Source organism: Cystoisospora suis, assembly GCF_002600585.1.
Source record: "Cystoisospora suis strain Wien I chromosome Unknown contig_1051, whole genome shotgun sequence".
NCBI classification, from domain to species: domain Eukaryota; phylum Apicomplexa; class Conoidasida; order Eucoccidiorida; family Sarcocystidae; genus Cystoisospora; species Cystoisospora suis.
The window spans coordinates 28,027-46,724 of NW_027153852.1; the positions used below are offsets into that span (position 1 = coordinate 28,027).

The window sequence follows — 18,698 nt, forward strand, 5'->3', positions numbered from 1 at the left end:
GAACAGCTTCGTCCGGATTTTTGGTGGCAGGTTAACTTCGTTGATGTGTCGCGGCGATCCCTTGCTCGGGAACCTCCAAGTGTCCCATCAACGGCGCCTACCCCCACTCATCACAGGGAACTGCAACCGGCTGCTTTTGTTTGTCCCGCGCGGAGAACAGCCGTGTGCGAGATGCGAAAGGCGCTGACTGGGCGCATGTCCGTTCTGCGCAGACCGCTGACCACGCGCCCATAGTACGCAAACGCGGTATGTTTGCAGCCTGGCCCGGTTTGAAGACAGCTCACTTTAACACACGGACCACACGCAGCTAAACCTTTTGTTGACGTGCAGCACTAAAGTTGGGGGACAGCTGGAAGCGAAAACACCGGCAAAAGCCTGCCAGTAACAGTAACTCAACTGCAGTTCAAACAGGATGGCACGCGGTACTGAAGCGAAACTAACGGGAGGTGCCAGAACACCGTCTGGTAAAGAACCTACCAGAAGCCACGCACCGTGCGATTGCCCAGACGGTACACACAGTGAAAGCTTGATAAAATCCGGCTTGAGGATGCCTCAGGTTGGTAAGATAGTGCGGCCAGTGTCAATACGTCTCTCCCGATACAGCAGCGGCGCGCGCAGCCAACGCAACTGACTCGGACACCACACCGCACATGTCACCGGCTACGAATGCCAGAAACGTAGAAGAAACTGACCCCGACAGTCGGGCAAGAGAAGTAAAACCCAGAACGTCTCCGATACTGATCGGGCGAAACCCCTGACTAGGCACGGAGCTTTCATGACAACATCGTCGCAAAGACCGACGAACGAAAAACAGAACAAGCCACAGGGAGAAAGACGGAACGGAGTGCGAAGTAGTGTGTTCGCTGTCGACACTCGGATGCTGCCCCGTCTTGGTTCTTTTCCTCAAGTCTCTCCCCCCGGCTCTGCCGGTCCCTCGAAAACGCTTACGTTGGGGCAAGTCCGCACCTACTTCACTATTTGTCTTTTTTCTGCGACCTTTCTAACGCAGCACGAGCTAACTCTCAGTGTGAACTCACGCAACAAGCTACACAGCTCCCAGAGCATTATATAGCAGTTTCAGAACCTCTTGCAGAGGTGAGAAAGTCCCCCACCTGTTATCTTTAGCTTTTCCCAAGTACCGAGAGTCGGACAATACCCGCACATACACATCTTGCGACAACAAAACCTAGTCGCCTAGCATTCAGTGCTTATGACTCGTGGTTCCCACGAGAGGCCGATCTTCCTGAGAGCACAGAAATCTACGCCCCCTGCCTTTCTCGACACTCAGCAGATACGCCTACGTTACAGGCGGCTCGGAGCCGCCGCCACGGCACTGCCTCTGGCAGTGTCCAATCTGTGCGCCTTGGCCCCACTCGAACGCACCTCCCTTGTTCTCACTTGACAAGTATCACGGTTTATGATTGGACTGCAAAAACCTGTAAGAAAACTGACCGCCCCATATATCTTGATGTGAATTGCGTCGCATGCGAAACCGAACGAGATAAGAAGCACGCCAGTGCCCTCCTGCATGCTACGCCTCCTCCCTTAATACCAGGAGCTTGAATGTCAATCAAGATTCCCGTCCCTATGCGAATCCCGTCAGGAAGGCGGTCATCACGTCGTTGTCATGTGTTTCTCACCATTCACTGTGGGCTACAAGAGACCCCTGACATTGTTAGGTTTTATCCGCGCGATCAGAGAATGAACCAAATAAATGCACGTGCAGGCGTGCAGGCGTCGTTTCTCATGTAGGGGAGTAGCCATATACTTGCACGCAGATACTTGAACGGTGTACAGAACTTTATCTGAACCACGGGAAAAGAGTCAGAATTGATAGTCTGGACGGGAACTAAAATTATTTTTTCTCAAACTTCCCTTCCACCCCCTGTGCACACGCAGGACTTGATCTGTCCTTCCACCTGTTGCCATTCACTGAAGACGCTTGCCGTTCGATCCTTCGTCTCATACAGTAGTCCTCCCTCCCTGTCTGGCCCAGTAGCCACGCTGGAGTAGTGCTCTCTAGTGAGCCTCAGTTGGAAAGGGTGACGCTCCTGTCATCGTTCCTCCGCTTCCGCCCAGAGGAGGCAAAGAAGACGTTAGCCCGCTTTCAGAAATTGCGCTTCTGTCATCTTGCGTTCCTTGAGTACCTGTATCTTTAAGACATAGATTGCCGTCCTCCCCTCGTGCTAAGAGAAGCATGCGTTGCGCAGTTTGGCTTGTATGATATTGTCGCTGTTGAAAGGCTTGGGGCGGATGACTTATCGACGAGTAGTTGTCCCCCCTTAGCCTTCCGCCATCAACAATACATGCACCTCCTGCAGAACCAGGAGGCTGAGCAACACCATCACCAGAGTAATGCGTCCTCGTTATTTCCTCCTTCCCTGCACGAGCAACGGTACTTACTCTCACGGCATGACTTGCTGCATCGCTGTTCGATTGTGATTGGGAGATAGCGAGTGTCAGCCGAGCTCCACTTTGGATTGGTTTCGTTTCCCCGGACACCGATGTGTCCGTACTTATGCTAGACAAAGGTATATAACCATGCGCTTCCGCCACTGAAGAGGACACACTTCTGTGGGACTCCCTGTTGAGACTGTCATTGAGAATCAACTTCTCCCTCTGCGAGACCTCTTCCGACCTTATCAAAAAGCGGCCTACAGATGTTGGCTGCGAGAGAGTACTGTTCTGTCGGGTACTGGGTGCTGATGTCGCAGGGACTTGCTGCAAGGGCCACCAGCTTGCACCAGTACCAGGTGGATGTGACGTGGCGTTACTGTTACCGCTGGTGCTGCCCGGTGCTATGTCCCCAGTAGCTTCAAGAGAACTGTCTCCCCCGCCACTCCACGCTCCCCCTACTCCATCGGCTGCATGTACACTCGGAGCGCCAGCACCTCTACCAGACACCGAAACAACTCCTAACGGAGGCGCAAACGAGACCCCAGGAGGCGCAGCAGGGGGGAGGCTCCTTCCTCCCCCCGGAGTGGTCGCAGTCGACAGAACGTCGCTCCCATGGGATGACGAGCACGACAGCAGCGAAGACGAAGAGGCAGGGTTCCCTGAGGTAGAGCTACTGCAAGATGATTCTACAGTCGGGGACGCCCCAGAAACATCAGTCGTACTCAAGTATAATACTGGAGAGGGTGTCCACGACGTGGTTGAGCTGGCGCTAGTCGAGTTCGCCGAAGGCGAGGCGGCCGATTGATAGTATGACGGGCGATCGACCGATGGCTGCTGGCGCGATATCATTGACGAGAACAGACCGCTGGCCATTCCCGTTGTGCCAGGCGACGAAAAGAAGTCAGGTTCTCTCAACACACCAGGAGAAGAGACTGTTTCCTTTGACCTAAAAAAGACGAAGAACGCGAACACAGCGAAGCAATGTGCCTGTCTGGAAGACACAAGATGACAGCTGAGAGTCTCCTGCATATGGACATGCTTGTAAGGCCGCAGCTACACAGGGTTCCTTCATAAGATTATGCGAGCCTAAAGCTAAGATCTGTCGTCAACGCACCAGTCTTCCCTCGGAAGTATACACAAAGTAGGAGTACCGCGATGACACTGTAGGCAGGCCAGCGAAACGCACCAAGGGAGAAATGCTAAAATGCTCGACAACCAACTCAAAATCAGATTCACTAACGGGTACAAGGCAGCGCAGTGTACGTATGTTTCTATCCATACTTACACCCGCGTATATCGACGTAGCACAGATATTGACCGCTTCGCTTACTTTTTCTTTTTGTCCCCATATCGTGACAAAAACGAGCAACCGGAGTCCTCGGTGGCTTCTCGTTGACCATTCGATACTTGAAGTTGGCGAGGAAGCTGGTGGTGCTGCAGTCGGTTGTCTCGCTCGTTTTGTCGTAAGGATGGCGGGACACTGGAAACCTTTGATCCGTCGATGGCCTTCGGCATCAGGAAACTCAAAGCAGCAGCTGTTGCGGCATCAACCGCTGCGGAACGCGAGGAGGCTTGATCCCTTGTTTGGGATACATGGACGTTAGGAGCGTCAGTTGACGGAGAACTCCGATGCTTAGAATATGCATGGGTCCTCGCAGACCCGCGTGGAGGTGAAGGAGGCGGAAAGTCTGAGAAAGGCCAGTCGGTGTTGCTATGGCGATACGTAGAAGACAGAGATTCCGATACTTCAGGCATGATGTCAGTATCTGCAACAACGAAGGAAAAACCCGAAAAGAGAGAAACACGTCGACCTTTCTTTCTCCGTCTGCATGTGTACCAGAAAGGCTGACGTTGACTTCTAGTGCGGAGGAAACCCTTGACTCTATGAACCCACGGAGTTTTTCCAAACAGGAGAGTGTAAAACCCCGCCTGTTGATGAAATAGGAGTGCTGATGTGACTTCGTAATGAGCTCGTGTACCTGTGGGAGTCGCGGCGATTCCGATCCTAGCGCCGCTTCAGCAGTTCGTGCTCAGTCTTTCTCCTAGATCCAGACAAAAAAACTGCGCCTCTAACGCAAGCCCATGCGTGCGGCACGTGCCCATACACTGGCTTGTTTCGAGACCGGACACAGAAAGACAAGCCCAGGAAAAACGCGGGCCCCGGCAGCAGATTTCATCACTGGGAAAGCTACGCATCATAGAGAACACGAACATGGGCACGTCTACGGGTGACCAGGAGATTCTACAGCACAATGTGGTGAGACCTACGAAACTCACATGAGTTTTCTTGATAAAGAGATGATTGACCACGGTCCTTGGACGTGCCCCTCTCCTTTCCTTTCTCTCTTTCTCGCCCATGGCGTCCGGACGTGTCCTGTTGTTTGAGAAGCATGACTGCTGCCGCCATTGCTAGCTCTGATGTCTGATGGTTATGCGGTTTTTTGGTCAGCTTGACATCCCTGGCGTCCCCTGTGTGTTTCCCATTTGAACTCGACCCTTTGCCTTCAGTGACCTTCTCGTGCCCCTGTTTCAAGGCTTGAAAGGCTGTTTGCGGCGTTGCTGGTGAGGACGAGAGGCTTGACAACACCGAGTCTGGGATCGACCTTTGTGCCTGTTCTCCCACAATTCCATGTCCTCCAGTTGTGTTGTTCGGATGAATCGCACTGAGAGATTGTTGACGACTGGCTGTGTCAGGGAAAACCATTTTACGTGTGTTGGAAATATTATTCGGAAGTGCCTTTGGTGCTCCACTTAAGAACATCCCTCCGATTCCATGAGACAAGTCGAGAGAAACGGGCCCCTGCCGTATATAGTGTCGCGAGTATCGCGCTTGATCATTGGCATGTCTTTTTATACTAGCCCCGTTATGGCCACTGCACCTGCTTGGTAAGCCACAAGCTGCCTCTTCCGCTTTACCATAGCTCACATGCACAGTCTGGGACATGTGAAGAGGCTGACATGGGCTGACAGATGTGCTGGCACGAGAGCAGGACAAGGACTTGTTCCAATCTCCATCATTATCACCGTCCGCGCCCGCTGCGGTCTTCTCTCCACGTAAGTCTACAACAGTGAGCTTCGATTGATGACGTGGACCTAACGCCGCAGGATGGACTGATGCGCCGCGTTGACTGGGGGCAGGGGAAGACGAAGAAAGGCAGTACTGCTGGTAGGAAGAAGAGAGAGACTGATTAGCGCCACCGCCATTACCGGAAAAGCCGAGCAAGGACTTCGGGGGGACGAGCGATATCACAGGTACGGGGGCAGACGACGGTGCTCGAGGCAACGGAGATGCCACCATGTTCAACCATGGATGGCACAAGGCGTCATATGCTGAAAAAGAGAAGAAAGAAACAAAGAAAGGATTCTGACGACGCGTACCCCCAGAATTAAAATCCACTAGACCTGACTGCACACACAAGTACCGATCTGGCCTGGTCCCTTGCACAAAACCCAATGCGATTTCCGAAAGGAGGCGAGCCCGCCTTCTCCAGATTGTTTTCGCCGGAGCTCTTTAAGAGACTAGTACTCAAAAAACAAAAGCATAAACCGTCACTCAGATAGTCGGGAGCAAATGGAGACGGCGGACCACTCAGGAAGCAAGGAACGATGTATCTGGATACTCTTTTGATATGCATTTTCAGATAAGCTCATTCTGGCGAAGTACATCTCCTACGCCGTGATTGTTCTGCTGTGCATTCGCGCGCCAGATGGTGAACACAATATCAAAACGAGTGTGGACATTGGCGACGCGCGATCCAGGCATGGCATACCGCTACTCCGCTAGTGCTTACAGAGGTAAGCAATTCGTGCAGGGCTATGTACGCGTACCACTGCTGAGTCTTTGAGTGGGATCGTATGTCAGCAGGCGTTGGACAAGATCGACTGCCAAAGGATGCTTTTCCTTGATGCGAGACTCAAACCGAACCCCCTGTCGGAGAAGACGCCTAATGTCACGGCTGCTGCTGGACTTCCGCTGCTGGTTGCTGTCATCTTTACTGGAAGAGTGCTGTTGCTTCGAACAGTTGTTGACGTCGAATGGGAAGTGGCCATCAATCAGAACATACAAGATCACTCCAATACTCCACATATCCGATGCTGCACTGTAGTGACCTTTGTAGCACTCTGGCGCCTGGAGCGGACGGACCACATCAGCAGCAAAGAGAAACACCAACCCAGGGGATTAAGGGGGGAGGGGGGAAAATCGCTTGAAAGCTTCCGTACAGCGGAAAACATAGCGGATGACTACGTCTCATCCAGTGATCCTTCAAAGATATCCGTTTCCAACGTGGCTTGGGGCTAGAGGGGACGCATACCGCCTACAGCCTGGACGCTGAACTCTACGTGACAGTTACCCACCTCGTAACACTACGAATTAAGATACGCAAGTCACTCCATGAAAGAAAAAGCAGCACAGTGGCCCTAAATCAGGATCCGTTGCTAGATGTGCACCGGAAGACTGAAGTACGCCGCTGCCAGCGCGCTGGAGACCAGACGTGAAGAAGACACCCATGCGCGGGCGAACACGGATCCGAAACGGCATTACTGCGAATCGCGCATATATCAGACAGATCCTACACTTCCATCCGTGTACCCTACCATGTATTCTCTTGTCCCGACAACGGATATCTCGTTAGCGTTCATGAGAGGCTTCGGAGGCCCTGGGCGATCGAGCAGCAGGCACATATCGAAGTCGATGAGCGCCACTTCATTTGAAAGGGCGCTCGTGCCCCCGCTTGAGCCACTCTTGTGATTCTTAGGGGGTGCTCCGCGGGGAGGCTCTTCATGTCGATGACGGAACATGATGTTGTCCAGCTTAATATCTCTGTGTAAAACCTGTAACAGAAAAGACGTGAGAACCCATTCAGAGAGACCGGTATTTTCACGGCAAAAACGAGAAGCCTGCCCTACAACGGGGATCCAAATATGTGTAGCTGGTAGTGCACGTCTTCGAAGTGTTTGGAAATAGTATTAAGCCCCTGTCGTGGGCAAAAAGGTGTCCGGGCAATGGTACAAGAAGTCTAAAGAGCGAGTACCCAGGTATACAAGAGTTGTTGGGCAGGCGCTTTCTGCTTCGCCGCATCCGCCCATCCTGTCCCCTCGGCTCCCCGGCATTGTGCGATTGACTGACATTGTGGCTGTGAAGAACGTGAATTGCGAGAAGAAGCTGCTGCATCAGGCGCTTGCAAGCAGATGTACTGATACCCGCAGGGGGGTGCTTCAGAACATATTCGACCATGTCGCTTCCGTGGCACTTCTCCATGACCTGAGAAACAGAAAGAATCACAAGTTTCGTGTCTGGAGCTTCTCTGAAAACAGCTATATACCCGAGGCCAAACCTCGGCCTCTCTAATTCGGTTATTGCGAGAGAAGTTACCATCTAACAAACCATACCCGAAAAGTCACGCTCACGAGGCTACCTGCTTAAGAATGATTCCCTCATCCAGCTTAGCGCTCTCTACGCTGGTGTGCATGGGTAGTGCTGGACACTTCTATAATTTGACCGCCACTGCTAGGAATGTACTCGAGCAGTCGCCCTTATCCCCTCACTCATGAACAAAGCTTCACTTGAAGAATCGACGCACCTGTAGCTCGCTGGCGCCCTCTATAGCGCAAACTGCAGATGTCACGGCGGATCCAGCTACCAGCAAGTAATTTGGTCTCAAAGCAATGGCTAAGTCAGAAACGACAGTTTCAACAATCAAAACTCTAGACCTACAATGTAGAAGTGAGTTCCCGTCTCCAGCAGCGCAACTGGCGGAAGCAGAAGATGTCGGTGCGGCGGAAGCTTCGCCAAGGTCTCGTACACCGCGCGGTAGTAGGAATCGCATGCAATCAATCTGCGGACACAAATAAGGCATGCGTTGCATGTGTTTTGGACATGCCTTCGTAAGGCTCTAGCCGTAAGACGCAAACTGCAGGGATATGATATATACTCGGATGTACCAGCACAGGCGGTCTCTAGCCTTCAACGGGTGGCCTCCTGTGCAGGAGGGGCCAGAAGTGTGACTTCCTTTTTGCGTGTTTAGGACGCCGCAGTAGTGAGCGCATCTGGCGTCACGGGGTTCACGGGAGCAGGCACACAGACGCAGTCGCATGTGCTGTGCAGATTCACAACTGTACGTGATCTACAGCTACACGTATGAATCTCCCCGTGAAGCGTGTTACGCCCGTGGAGCAACGCGGTCACAGGGTGCATGCCCGCGCCGCCGGCACGGTGCGGCCTAACAGACCAAGGCGTGCGCGCACGGAGCGTAAGACACGCCTTACACCCATGAACGTCTCTGTCATTCTGTCCGTGCACGTGTATGAACGGGTGTGACAAACACTGCGGCAACAAGGTTAGCGTAGTTCTCTTGCAACGGGTATAGAGAAACAAGCGATGAGTACCGTTGTCTGCTCTTGTCCACGTCCTTTATCGCGACAGTTTGTCCTGTAGCCAGACACCTTGCTTCGTATACACTCGCCGTGTAGCCGGACCCAAGCTTCCTTCCAAGAGCGTAGTGATGACAGATATCCTGGATCTGTCTCATGACTCCGACGGTTTCCATCCTCTCTGCTCCCCCCGCAGTAGCCGTGACAGCACTCTTCGCCTTCAGCCCCGACACGGTGCTCTCCACGTTCATGTAACTGTCTGTCGCCAGACCGCTGTTGCTTACGAGACTATTAGTCCCCATTGTATACTCATGCCCATCCTCGCTGGAGCGTACTCGTGTCACAGTGCTTTTAAGACCTGTTGCGCCGTCAGCTCCCGTAGCGTCAGTCATTACAAGGTCAAGTGGACGCTCACCAGCAAACTCTTGACCTTCTCCACCCGCTGGCTTGTGTCCAAAAGGCTGCACGCAACTAGCGGGCACTGTGTAGCACGTCCCACCACACCTGGCAGCTTCCGTGGTCTGCAGACCCGGGTCCTGAAGAGAGAGGCCGATTTCACCCGCAGCACGGCCACCCAGACCCCCACGCGGCAGGGCGGAAGAGCCAGCCAGGCTTCCACTACAGCTGGTGGGGACGCTGCTACTCCCGTCCCGGCTCGGGGCCACGTCGCCTGCAGGTGCACCCGCGACGCCTCTCCATGCGCTGCCTCCGCCGAAAGGACTCCTGTTGCTTGTATCCGACTCAGTCACGGTCGTAGACGTCCCCGACGTGATGCACACGCCTCTCTGGGCGTTCGTTGCTTCCTGTTGAGGAAGATGTGTCCCTGGTCGGAAAGCAGCATCTCCGGTTTCACACGGAAAACGAAGCCGGTCCCCATCATTGATATCCGCACTGCATGGCAAGTGCGAAGCCGGCGCAGATTCACAATATGCCATTGTCTCAAAAGGAGTGGCATTCAACGAAAGAGAGTGTGGATGCTGTGCTGAGATGGAAGAAGAAGACGCAGGAAGAGAGGAGAGAGACGCGACTGCAGGGAGTGAAGCAGACGACGGGAGTAAACATCCGCCGGAGATCGTGGTGGAGGACAACGACGTGGAGCCCTCCTGTAAAACACCCGAGAAACAGTCTCCCTGCAAAGTGATGTTTTTTAGATCGTGGCCGCTCGCCGCCGTCACGAGTGTACGCGGATTCTGAAACCGCAAGCAAGTGACCTCGTCCGGGTGGTGAGAGAGGAACGCTGAGGCGTGATGAGACGAAGGGCCGGCGAGATCAAAGCCACTCTCTCCAAGTCTGCCACCTCCCAGGGCCGCAGGGGCCGTCGTTGTCACAACTGCTGGCATCTCCGCCATCTTGGATAGAGTATAATACAGCTGGTGTAATCCAGTTTCAATACCTCCACTTCAATTATCACCCTCGAAGAACTACGGAGTCATCGACGGAACAGTCCAGTCTTAACCGACCGAAGGTGCGAGGAACACCGAATCGCGGGCTGCTTATGGAATAGCCTAGAGGGGTGAGACCTGCTTGAGATACTTGGAAAAAGCCCTAAGGCAAACAGTCGGAAACAAACAATAGAACGGACGCGCACGGCCAAAGAGCCGGATCCTGAAGGGCAGTTTGTCGAGAAGACGCTAGCGTGTTGACCTGAAGATCTTGAACAGAGGACGTACAGCGGAATTCTTATGGACGGTGCAAGAAAAAGAACCTTACGACACGAAGGCGGACAGCATTTCGCGGGAGAACAGTCCGAGAAAAAAAATGATTCCGGCCAGTCACTCCGGGCCGGTACTACAGACGGATAGTCTTCTGCTTGACAAGAAAGATCTTGCCTGGGGGAAAACCCAGGTACAACAAGATTCTGTGGCACCCACAACTTGAAAACACCTACGATCGTTGGGAAACTGCGCACACCTTGACCTGCCAGAAAAACATTCAGCAAGGCCTGCGCAGTGCACCGGGACACGAAAAAGGACGACAAGCAGTCGCTTCTGCGCATGAGCACCGAGGCAGCAATGCGTAGCACAGAACTGAAGGTATGGAGGGTCGAACTGGCTTTCTTCCGCAAGCCGTTTTTTTCGTCACACACACGCAGAGAAAGCAGGCCAGCCACAGGCACTACTCTCTACGGCGTCGCCTCTGGAGGCGGACCGGAGTTATTGGAGGAAAGTCATGACACCGGTTTCTCGAGTTTTTTGTGGAAAAAGATCGATACTGAATTGAGAAGACCTGATGGTCCCTACTCTTGCAAAGTCGCGCGACCGAAGGGACACAAACGCCTTCCACCACCACCCTAGCCACAAGACACCAACGCCCAGCGCCAGAGCCTCTGGCCAGCCGGTACTGCGGGCTGAGCTCCGTCTGTGTAGACACCCCAAAAGACGTCCTGATGGAGAAATATGTGAAGATATACCTTAGCGCCTCTGCATTGATTCGGTAGCACATGGACGCGTTCCCTGAGCTGCCAGGGGGGCTTCGTAGATGTGTAAGCGCGGGGGTCCCGCTGCGGCTGTCGGCGCGAGACTCGTAAAGAACTAGTCGGAACCGTTCTTGAACTCCGAAGCTTTCTTGCCGCGCCAGGAGGAATCACTAGCCAACCATCCTTCAACAGTCGAAATCAGTCTCCGTGTTCTTGTCCGCGGTAGAAACGTACAAGCGCCAGCCCCCAGGCAAAAGGCGCCGGGTTGCGTGTCCGAGTGCTTGCGACACCACCACAGACGGGACGGAGCAGAGTTCTCTCTAGCTGATCCCGCACGCCGAGACGTACACAGAATCCGAGACCCATTTAGAATATACACGTAACACAGAAAATAATGGCAACTTCCGATCCCACTTGTTTGAATTTGTTTCGAAAGGCCCCTCTAGCTGCTGCGGCGTTTGTTAGACCCCGCTGCTGTACGAAGGAGGGCGATAGGTTGATGGTGTCTTTGTCTGGAGGAAAACCCGGGGCAGAAGTCCGCATTACCCAGAGCAAAAACGGGCGCTGCACATGAAAAATGCAAATCTCCGCGACTGGCCTCGAGTTTCACAAACCATGGGGGAAATTCCACATTGTGTCGAAGAGCAGGCAGAGTGGACGGCGTCTTCCCCGACGCTACCATGGACGACGCCGCGGCCGGCCTCGCACGCTCGCCCGGAACAAGGGCTTCGCCGGGCGCGCTCAGCTGCCCTTGGCAGTGGTATTTGGGAGGAGGGCTTGGACGTCTTTTACCAGGAAACTCTGGATGGGTTCGTCCCAGAAGCGATGTTGTCAAAAGGGACCCTGCCTCATGATTTCCGAGAGGCTGCAGCTGGAAGAAATCACGGTATACGCCCGGGCCGCCCACGTAAGCCGTGAACCGCCGTCGGGGGAAAGTCGATGACTACGGCGCCTCACGCATCCGCGTCTTGCCACTCCTCGAGCTAGAACGCAGCATCACACAAACCCGTCAAAAGACTTTTGAACAAGGATGAAGCGGAATGTAGCTCAAAATTGTATATTGGATAGGGTCTCCCGAAAAGACCCAGGGTGAACACTTTTCTTTGTGTCTTCAGGAGACGCTGGACTGGCAAGAGTGCCCCGGCCAGATGTCTCAGCTCCGGTCGGGAGTAGGCATCACTGTGGATCGACACTGCAGACCGCGGCGTCGGCTGAGACATACTGCTAGCCGGGGGGGTTGGCGTCGGGCTTTCTCCTAGAGTAACGATTCTGGTGGATAGCGAGCCCTTCCATGCGACAGTAACAGTCCGTTCCTTCTCCAGACGCCAGGGAACGAAGAGTGACGAGTCCGGGTCCACTGCGCCTGCGAGCCTCGGTAGACCGCATTTAGTACGCGAAAGATCCTCGAAATCGCAGTCGCGAGATTGCTGCTCGCGCTCATCAGCCAGTTGGCAGACCTGGAAACTGCAGCAATCTGGTTAGATCCGCGTGTGTCAGTCTGACTCAGAGTCAGGTTGTCCGCGACTTAGCCAGACGCGGCGTAAAAGCGTTAGGGCTTCAAACCGACGGTGCTAAAGCATTCCCGTGACGCTCCGAGCTCTCCTGTGCCTTCCGGACACTGTTCAGGTCAGTCTGGAGAAAAAGCCCGAGAGCCGTAGAGTGCTGCCGGTTTTTTTCCAACGTGCGCAGAGATGTCCCCCCCAACAGACCTCGCTGCCACACCGAACTGTCTTCGGGCTCGACTGACGAAACCGATCTGGGCGGACTGCCCCGATTGTTTGCCCCGGTTGACTATATCGACGTTTTCGGCAAAATCCCTCTGAGCATTATCGCCGCTGGCAGACGGCATAGTCTCCATCCATCAGAGAAAACCCTTTCGTAGACCGGCGACCGCCATCCGGTGAGGATACTCCAGCGCGTCGTCACGTCCCCCCAGGAGGGGAGCTCCTTAGAAAGCTCACAAGGGGTCACGCACTCGGTGTGTCCATGGCAAGAGATTAGGGAGCGAATTCGTCTATTCATTGTGCTGAGAGATCTTTGAACCGGTGTCCCGGAGGACACAACGGAGGCTCCCAGAAAGCCGAAAGCCACCCGAGAAAGAAGTCCCAAGCTGCACGTAGTCAAAAGATACATAGCCGTCATCAAAAGGCTTGCAGCAGTATGCGCGCAGGGAGACACTTTACACCTCATCCTCGCTCTTTCTGTTTTTGATTTCTTTCCTCAGTGCCAGTACGGATTGAAGGCGGTGATGAGTTGCCTCGCCCGAAGTCGTGTCCGACCCGCAGCTTCGGGCAGCTGTCAGCGAAGAAGAGATCGATTTTTCTCACTCGTTAGCTTCCTGAAACGTCAGAGCTACTGCCCTCGTCTCTACGGACAGCCAAGCCCGCCTTCTCGGCGACTGCCTATGCTGGTGTTCGGAGCAAAAAGACATCGCATTGCTTTCTTCTCGTGCTGGCAGCCCTTCCGGTCGGTATTCTAGTTCCGGTTCTACCACGGCCGTCAGCGCAGCCCGCCGTGGCACGCAGGCTGACCGTGCGAACGTTCGGCTACGTCAATCCGCACTTCCTTGGCAAGACATGGCCTCTCGGGGCAGGTGGGCTCCATACAACACTGAAAACTGTCTACACACTTCCCCCACTCCATGAACTCACTCGTTTTCGAACGGAGAAAGAGCTTACCCTGACACCTCGGTCAGGCAACAATCCTTGACACGCAACCACGTTTCAGGCGGACTTAAGTTCTCGTCGATGTCTGGCACCACGAAAACCTGGTTGTGAATCCCCTCCAGTGCAGCATTACATGCCGGCGCCTACTCATCGCGAGTCTATGATGCATCAACGATACTCCTGCCACGCTGGTTGTTTCCGTGGTGCTATCCTGTTGGCAGCCTCTCGCTGCGCAGTTCATTAGCTACCCGGTCGCCAGTTTGACGCGCGAGAAACGAAACAGCTCCCACGGTGGGGAGCTAGACACTAGCCGACCTCTAGGCGACGTTACCGGAGACGAGAAGAGCACAATGGGAACGGTGTCAGCGCAGGCCGCCGTGTTATTTCTTGGGAATGCGCCTCACCCTTACGATCCCGGGCCTTCTCCGGGTCGTGTCGGTCTTCAAGCGGCTTAACGCCAGGCAGTTCCCCCTCAAGAGTGTGGCTTGGTCTGGAGCACCAGGTGTGAACCTGGGATGTTGCACCCTCGTGCGCGAACACTGAGTAGCGTCCAGCTGGAGTGCGCACGACCAGCCTTCGGCTGCCGGTCCTAGAAACCTGGGCTTCTACTGTCTTCGCGGCACGGCTTGTGCAGAGGAGTGAACCAATCTGGCACAGGTTTTTAGTCAGTGACGGAAGCACGCAGGCAGCCGGCGACAGCGAAGGTGACCAGTTACAGCTGCGTGAGAATTAGAAGAAAAAGAGGAGACAACGCATTTTCCGGGTGGACAACCCTAAGCCCGGCGCCAGCCGAGTGCCCATTACCCAGAGAACGCGACGAGGACGTTTCGTGGCCTGGACTCCTGACACGGCACTTGACACCAAAAACAGCTCGGCAGCTGGAGGAGTCTGAATGCCTCGATTTTCGGTGCCGCCACCTTTTCAGACGAGGACCTGTCTGAGCTTCCGCTGACGGGAAACCTCGGAATTCCATTTGATCCAGGCTGCGGCTCCCCCAGACGTAGAAAAACCCTTCGCTCAGGGTGGCTTCCGGGCTATGAGTGCTTCGTAATTTGCTGCGCTAAGTGCTTCAATAAATATTCTCCTTTTGTGGACCAGTGTCAGCCCTACCCAGCGGGGTTTTGGGAATGCCGAAGATGTCAATGGACTCTCGCGTGCAGTCTTCTGACACCCGCTCGCCTTCCACGGGCGGACCGCCCTGCCCGAACCGTGATTTTCTCATACCTCCGGCTGTGCTGCAAAAACTCGGTAATCTCAAGCACGTCCGGCGCCCGGGGACTGTGCCACCTAGAGGCGAGATTCCCGGCTCGGTACACGTACTGCCACTGCATCGGCTTTCGTTGTTACCTAACCTACGTGTACTCGATGCACAGTGTCTGAACTTCATACGCAGCAGAGTAATGCCGAGCAACTCGAAGATCCCAGTTGTCCCGGCTAGTTTGTCCATGGTTCCTGCGTCACCTCCCCTCAGCCCGTCAGAACTCCTAAGGAAATTAGCGGAGAATCGACTCCCGGCTGTTCCTCCTGCCGACCCTTTTCCGCCGGCGCAGCCACTGGGGTCGTCGGATGTACGGCCCACGCAGTGGCGTTCGTATTCTGCTCTCTTCCCGTCTCCGATCGAATCATGTGCGGAAAGATTCAAGGCCTGTTTGGTCCACTTCATTTTGAATGCCTGGTTCCTCTACGTTCCCCCGGTTCTGTACACCCTTTACCGGAGGCACTGCACAACGAAACGCCGCCGGCTTTTGTTTATCGCGTGTCTGCTTTTCATGCTTCTTTGGCCAACTCGGCGATACCTTCCGTCTCGGAGATGGAGAATATGGCGCCTTCTGCATCGATATCACCGCGCAACAGTGATTGTCGAAGATGCCAAGAGCTTGCCCCCCACGCAGCCGACTCTCTTCACTGCACTTCCGCACGCTATCGTCCCCGTAGCCCAGGTCTGGACTCACCGAAACCTGACATTTGTGTCCCTGTCGTAGCCTCTGTAAACTGCGCAGACCTGTCAACTGACTCCTTTCCTTGCGAGACAAAAAGAGAATGCTGGTTCCCGCGCGTGCTTCTTGTTGTCCGGGGTTCCCCTCACTTCCTCATAGTTCTAAACACCAGGCGGCCTCGAGCAGTGCTGTCACTCAGAGGCGGATAGCTTCCCTATTCCCGCACCCCAAGGAGACTGGCGATAGTCATCACTGTAGTCGTCCCTCTGGAAGAGCTGCACACCGGAGGGGCATACTCTCAGCCTCACCTGCGAAGTACTCTCCCACCGCTTCGAGCAGCATGGACTGTTCGACTTAACTATTTCCGCCTGCGGGACAAGGGCCCGAAAGAAACGGAGCTCCGCTTATAGTGTGCGCCCGCACGAAGAGTGGATCACGGGACACACTCTTCAATCACTTGTGCTTGTCTACGGTCACGACTGTACAGGCAGTATTGCCCACTGGCGAGTTCGGAACTCTCCTGGGCCATTTTCGAATTGCCGTTGCGTCAGTCTTGAAATTCGTGCCGGTCTACGGCCACATGACGCGCCTTGTCGGTTCTCGTGATGCAACGGGGTAAGCAGTTTTCTGGCAGCCTTATCCTAAAGCTGTTTGAGTTCGTCATGCGGTGTCCGCGGCCCGCAGCCCCTGGTCATGTAGCGGTTTCGCCACTGGCCAGCCCAGGAAGCGGGAAGCGTCCGTACGGCGCCGCGTCGCGCCTCACAGTCCATGGGCTTGACCTTTTCAGTTGTCCTAACTCGGCGGCTTGCCTTCGACTGCAGCGGCCGGCCTGCAGAAGATGAACTACTCCAGCAGGAGGAACCAGGAGGGCATTGTACCCCGGCGCGGGACCACCGCTGTCTGGGTGCGTTCATCGGTCAAACGAATAGAAACACCTACTGGAGGAACTTTTCAGTTAGTGGTTTGGCCTAGCGGGAAGCCGTGGCGCGGACAAGGCGCGTTTCGAACCGGAACTGGCAGTTGTGTTTCTGAGGTGCGGGAAATCTCAGCGCCTCCTGTTCTGCTGCTCCCAGCGCGCAGCTGAAAAAGACCCTCGAGACAGACCGCGAAAGCATTGTTCTGTCGCCGGGCGGTATCGGAGAGATGTACGCGGTCGATGGGAGAGAGGTACGAAACAGAGAACCCTCTTACTCACTTCCATCCGGCTTTTCGGCGGTGTCGAATGCACGACGAGTCCCCAGAGTCCCACCAGTCGTGGTAGCACGTAAGGCGAAACGTACCGACACCTGGGTAGTGACGTGTCCTGCAACGTTGTGTTCCATTCCTCTTCTGCGGCCCAAGTTTCTACTTACTCGCAAAGTGCTGGAGTAGCTACACTCCTCCTCGGACCACACTCGAAAAGTTTCCACACTCCGATGACCTTCTCTGGCAGTATGTCTCTGGCCCTCTGGCCTCCTCCTGAATGTCGGGCCTTTTTCCAAGCTACACGCAGGCCTCCCAGCAGTAGCCGAATATGAGGTTTTGACCCCAGGGCAGCTAGCTGGAAGACCGCTGTATCTTTCTTTTCGTTGTCCATTGCAAGATAGCACAACTTGCCTTCAGACAATTTCTTAGGTTGTGCCTGCCGAAGGCCAGTCGTTCATTCTTCAGTATCCATCTAACGAACTTGTCAGAAGGTTGTGGTTGCGCAATCCTTCTTGCTGCGCAGTGCCAGACGTTGGATTCGTGCTGCTCTTCCTATCTCCCTAATCAGACAGCCGTAGCCAGCCGGTAGCCTTTGCAGCTGTTTGTCTTCTTGCCGAAAACGCCGGAGTCTGTCGTTATCGTTGTCAGTAGCTTGAAGTGTGTGCGATCGGCGTCAGGAAAAGCTACTCCTGAAGGATCGGCAAGGCATGTTACGCTTGGCGTTGCAAACGGGAGCAGATGTAGTGCCAATTTATTGTTTTGGGAACTCGCAGACATTCAAGCTCGTCAAGGGAAGCACAGCGCTGCAGCCCCTGGCCAGGTGATCCGCAAGTTCTCACAAACACACCCCCCTCCCCCCCCTTCAATGAATGACGACCCGACGAACAGCTGCGCAGAATGTCGTAGTGAATGACGAGTGGTTAATGCGAATATTTAGGCACGTCGGTCAGGGTGCATTCCGGGCTTCTCGGGTATCTCGTGGCGAGGTGTAAGGAGCTACAGCTCTGGTACCTGTCGAACCAGCGAGAGAAGTCCCCTTGGCCGAGGGTGAGGGGTGAGAGGGCTCATCGCCGGAAACAGCGCCTGGATTCTTCCGCCTTGCAGTTATTGCGCTCTGCTAGGCTCCTTTCGAAAGAGAGAGAGAAGGGATGTTATAGGGCGCGACCCTGGGGAAGGGAGTTTTGTCGGTTTCACATGTAAAACATCACCAATGCTCCTCGCATATACGTCCAAAAACCCAACAGGATGAAAAAATCCGTATATCTCCACATTGACGATAAAACCCAGCCCCCTTTCGAAAGAGTGCTGGGGCGTTTCTGTCTCCCAATTGGACTGGTCCCCTCGGGAGATCAGATGGGACGTCGACGTTGTCGTGTAAACGGCTGGAGACCGTGGCTGTGGGTGGTGCGCTGTCCCAGATTCTTCCGTATGGCGCTCCTGCTCTTTTATGGTCGCTTTGGTCTTCCCATTCCTTTTGAAGTCCCGATTCTCTACGTGATAGGCAGGGCCTTGCGGCTTCCCAAGATCGCCGAGCCCAGCAAGCAGGTAGGTCTAGCCAGGCCCCCTCTGCGCAGTATCTACAGATACCAGTTACCTCCTGGCGCTTTTGCTGCGTGAGATAAGCATGACGGCTGGAAAGCCAGTCTTACAGCACTGTACAACGGTCTACCCTTCCCTTAGCCCGCTGCATGCAAAGTTGTTAATTCCGTCTTCCAGCTTCCATGT

At 54.6% G+C, this 18,698-nt stretch overlaps 3 protein-coding genes across 3 annotated transcripts in view; 2 read left to right on the plus strand and 1 right to left on the minus strand.

Annotated features, from left to right (window-relative positions):
- Positions 1-276: 276 nt before the first annotated feature.
- CSUI_002520 (protein other) lies at positions 277-12,295 on the minus strand. Its single transcript, XM_068062720.1, has 8 exons — positions 8,785-12,295; positions 8,114-8,234; positions 7,526-7,660; positions 6,994-7,230; positions 6,226-6,526; positions 4,675-5,727; positions 3,728-4,163; positions 277-3,343 (listed from the first exon to the last, which is right to left on the minus strand). The coding sequence occupies exons 1-8, from the start codon at positions 10,116-10,118 to the stop codon at positions 2,020-2,022; spliced, it is 4,941 nt and encodes a 1,646-aa protein (XP_067925305.1). The 5' UTR covers positions 10,119-12,295; the 3' UTR covers positions 277-2,019.
- A 2,511-nt stretch (positions 12,296-14,806) lies between these two features.
- Positions 14,807-17,797, plus strand: CSUI_002521 (diacylglycerol acyltransferase; the record flags this gene model as incomplete). Its single annotated transcript, XM_068062721.1, has 4 exons — positions 14,807-15,791; positions 16,276-16,403; positions 16,838-16,955; positions 17,651-17,797. The coding sequence occupies exons 1-4, from the start codon at positions 14,979-14,981 to the stop codon at positions 17,795-17,797; spliced, it is 1,206 nt and encodes a 401-aa protein (XP_067925306.1). The 5' UTR covers positions 14,807-14,978.
- A 529-nt stretch (positions 17,798-18,326) lies between these two features.
- CSUI_002522 (mono- or diacylglycerol acyltransferase) overlaps positions 18,327-18,698 on the plus strand; it is a gene marked incomplete at its 5' end in the record, with an annotated part of 7,517 nt that continues 7,145 nt past the window's right edge. Inside the window, one exon of the mRNA XM_068062722.1 lies at positions 18,327-18,518. Within this exon, the coding sequence (XP_067925307.1) occupies positions 18,327-18,518 (192 nt within the window). The remainder of the gene's footprint in view (positions 18,519-18,698) is intronic.

Bases quoted from the DNA above. Each gene is read 5' to 3' on its own strand.
- CSUI_002520 (XM_068062720.1), bottom strand. From the start codon at position 10,118: ATGGCGGAGATGCCAGCAGTTGTGACAACGACGGCCCCTGCGGCCCTG. The intron at 8,235-8,784 runs GTACTCATCGCT...TTGTGTCCGCAG, and splicing joins GTGGACAAGAGCAGACAACG to ATTGATTGCATGCGATTCCT. The intron at 7,231-7,525 runs GTCAGTCAATCG...TTTCTGTTACAG, and splicing joins ACGTTCTTCACAGCCACAAT to GTTTTACACAGAGATATTAA.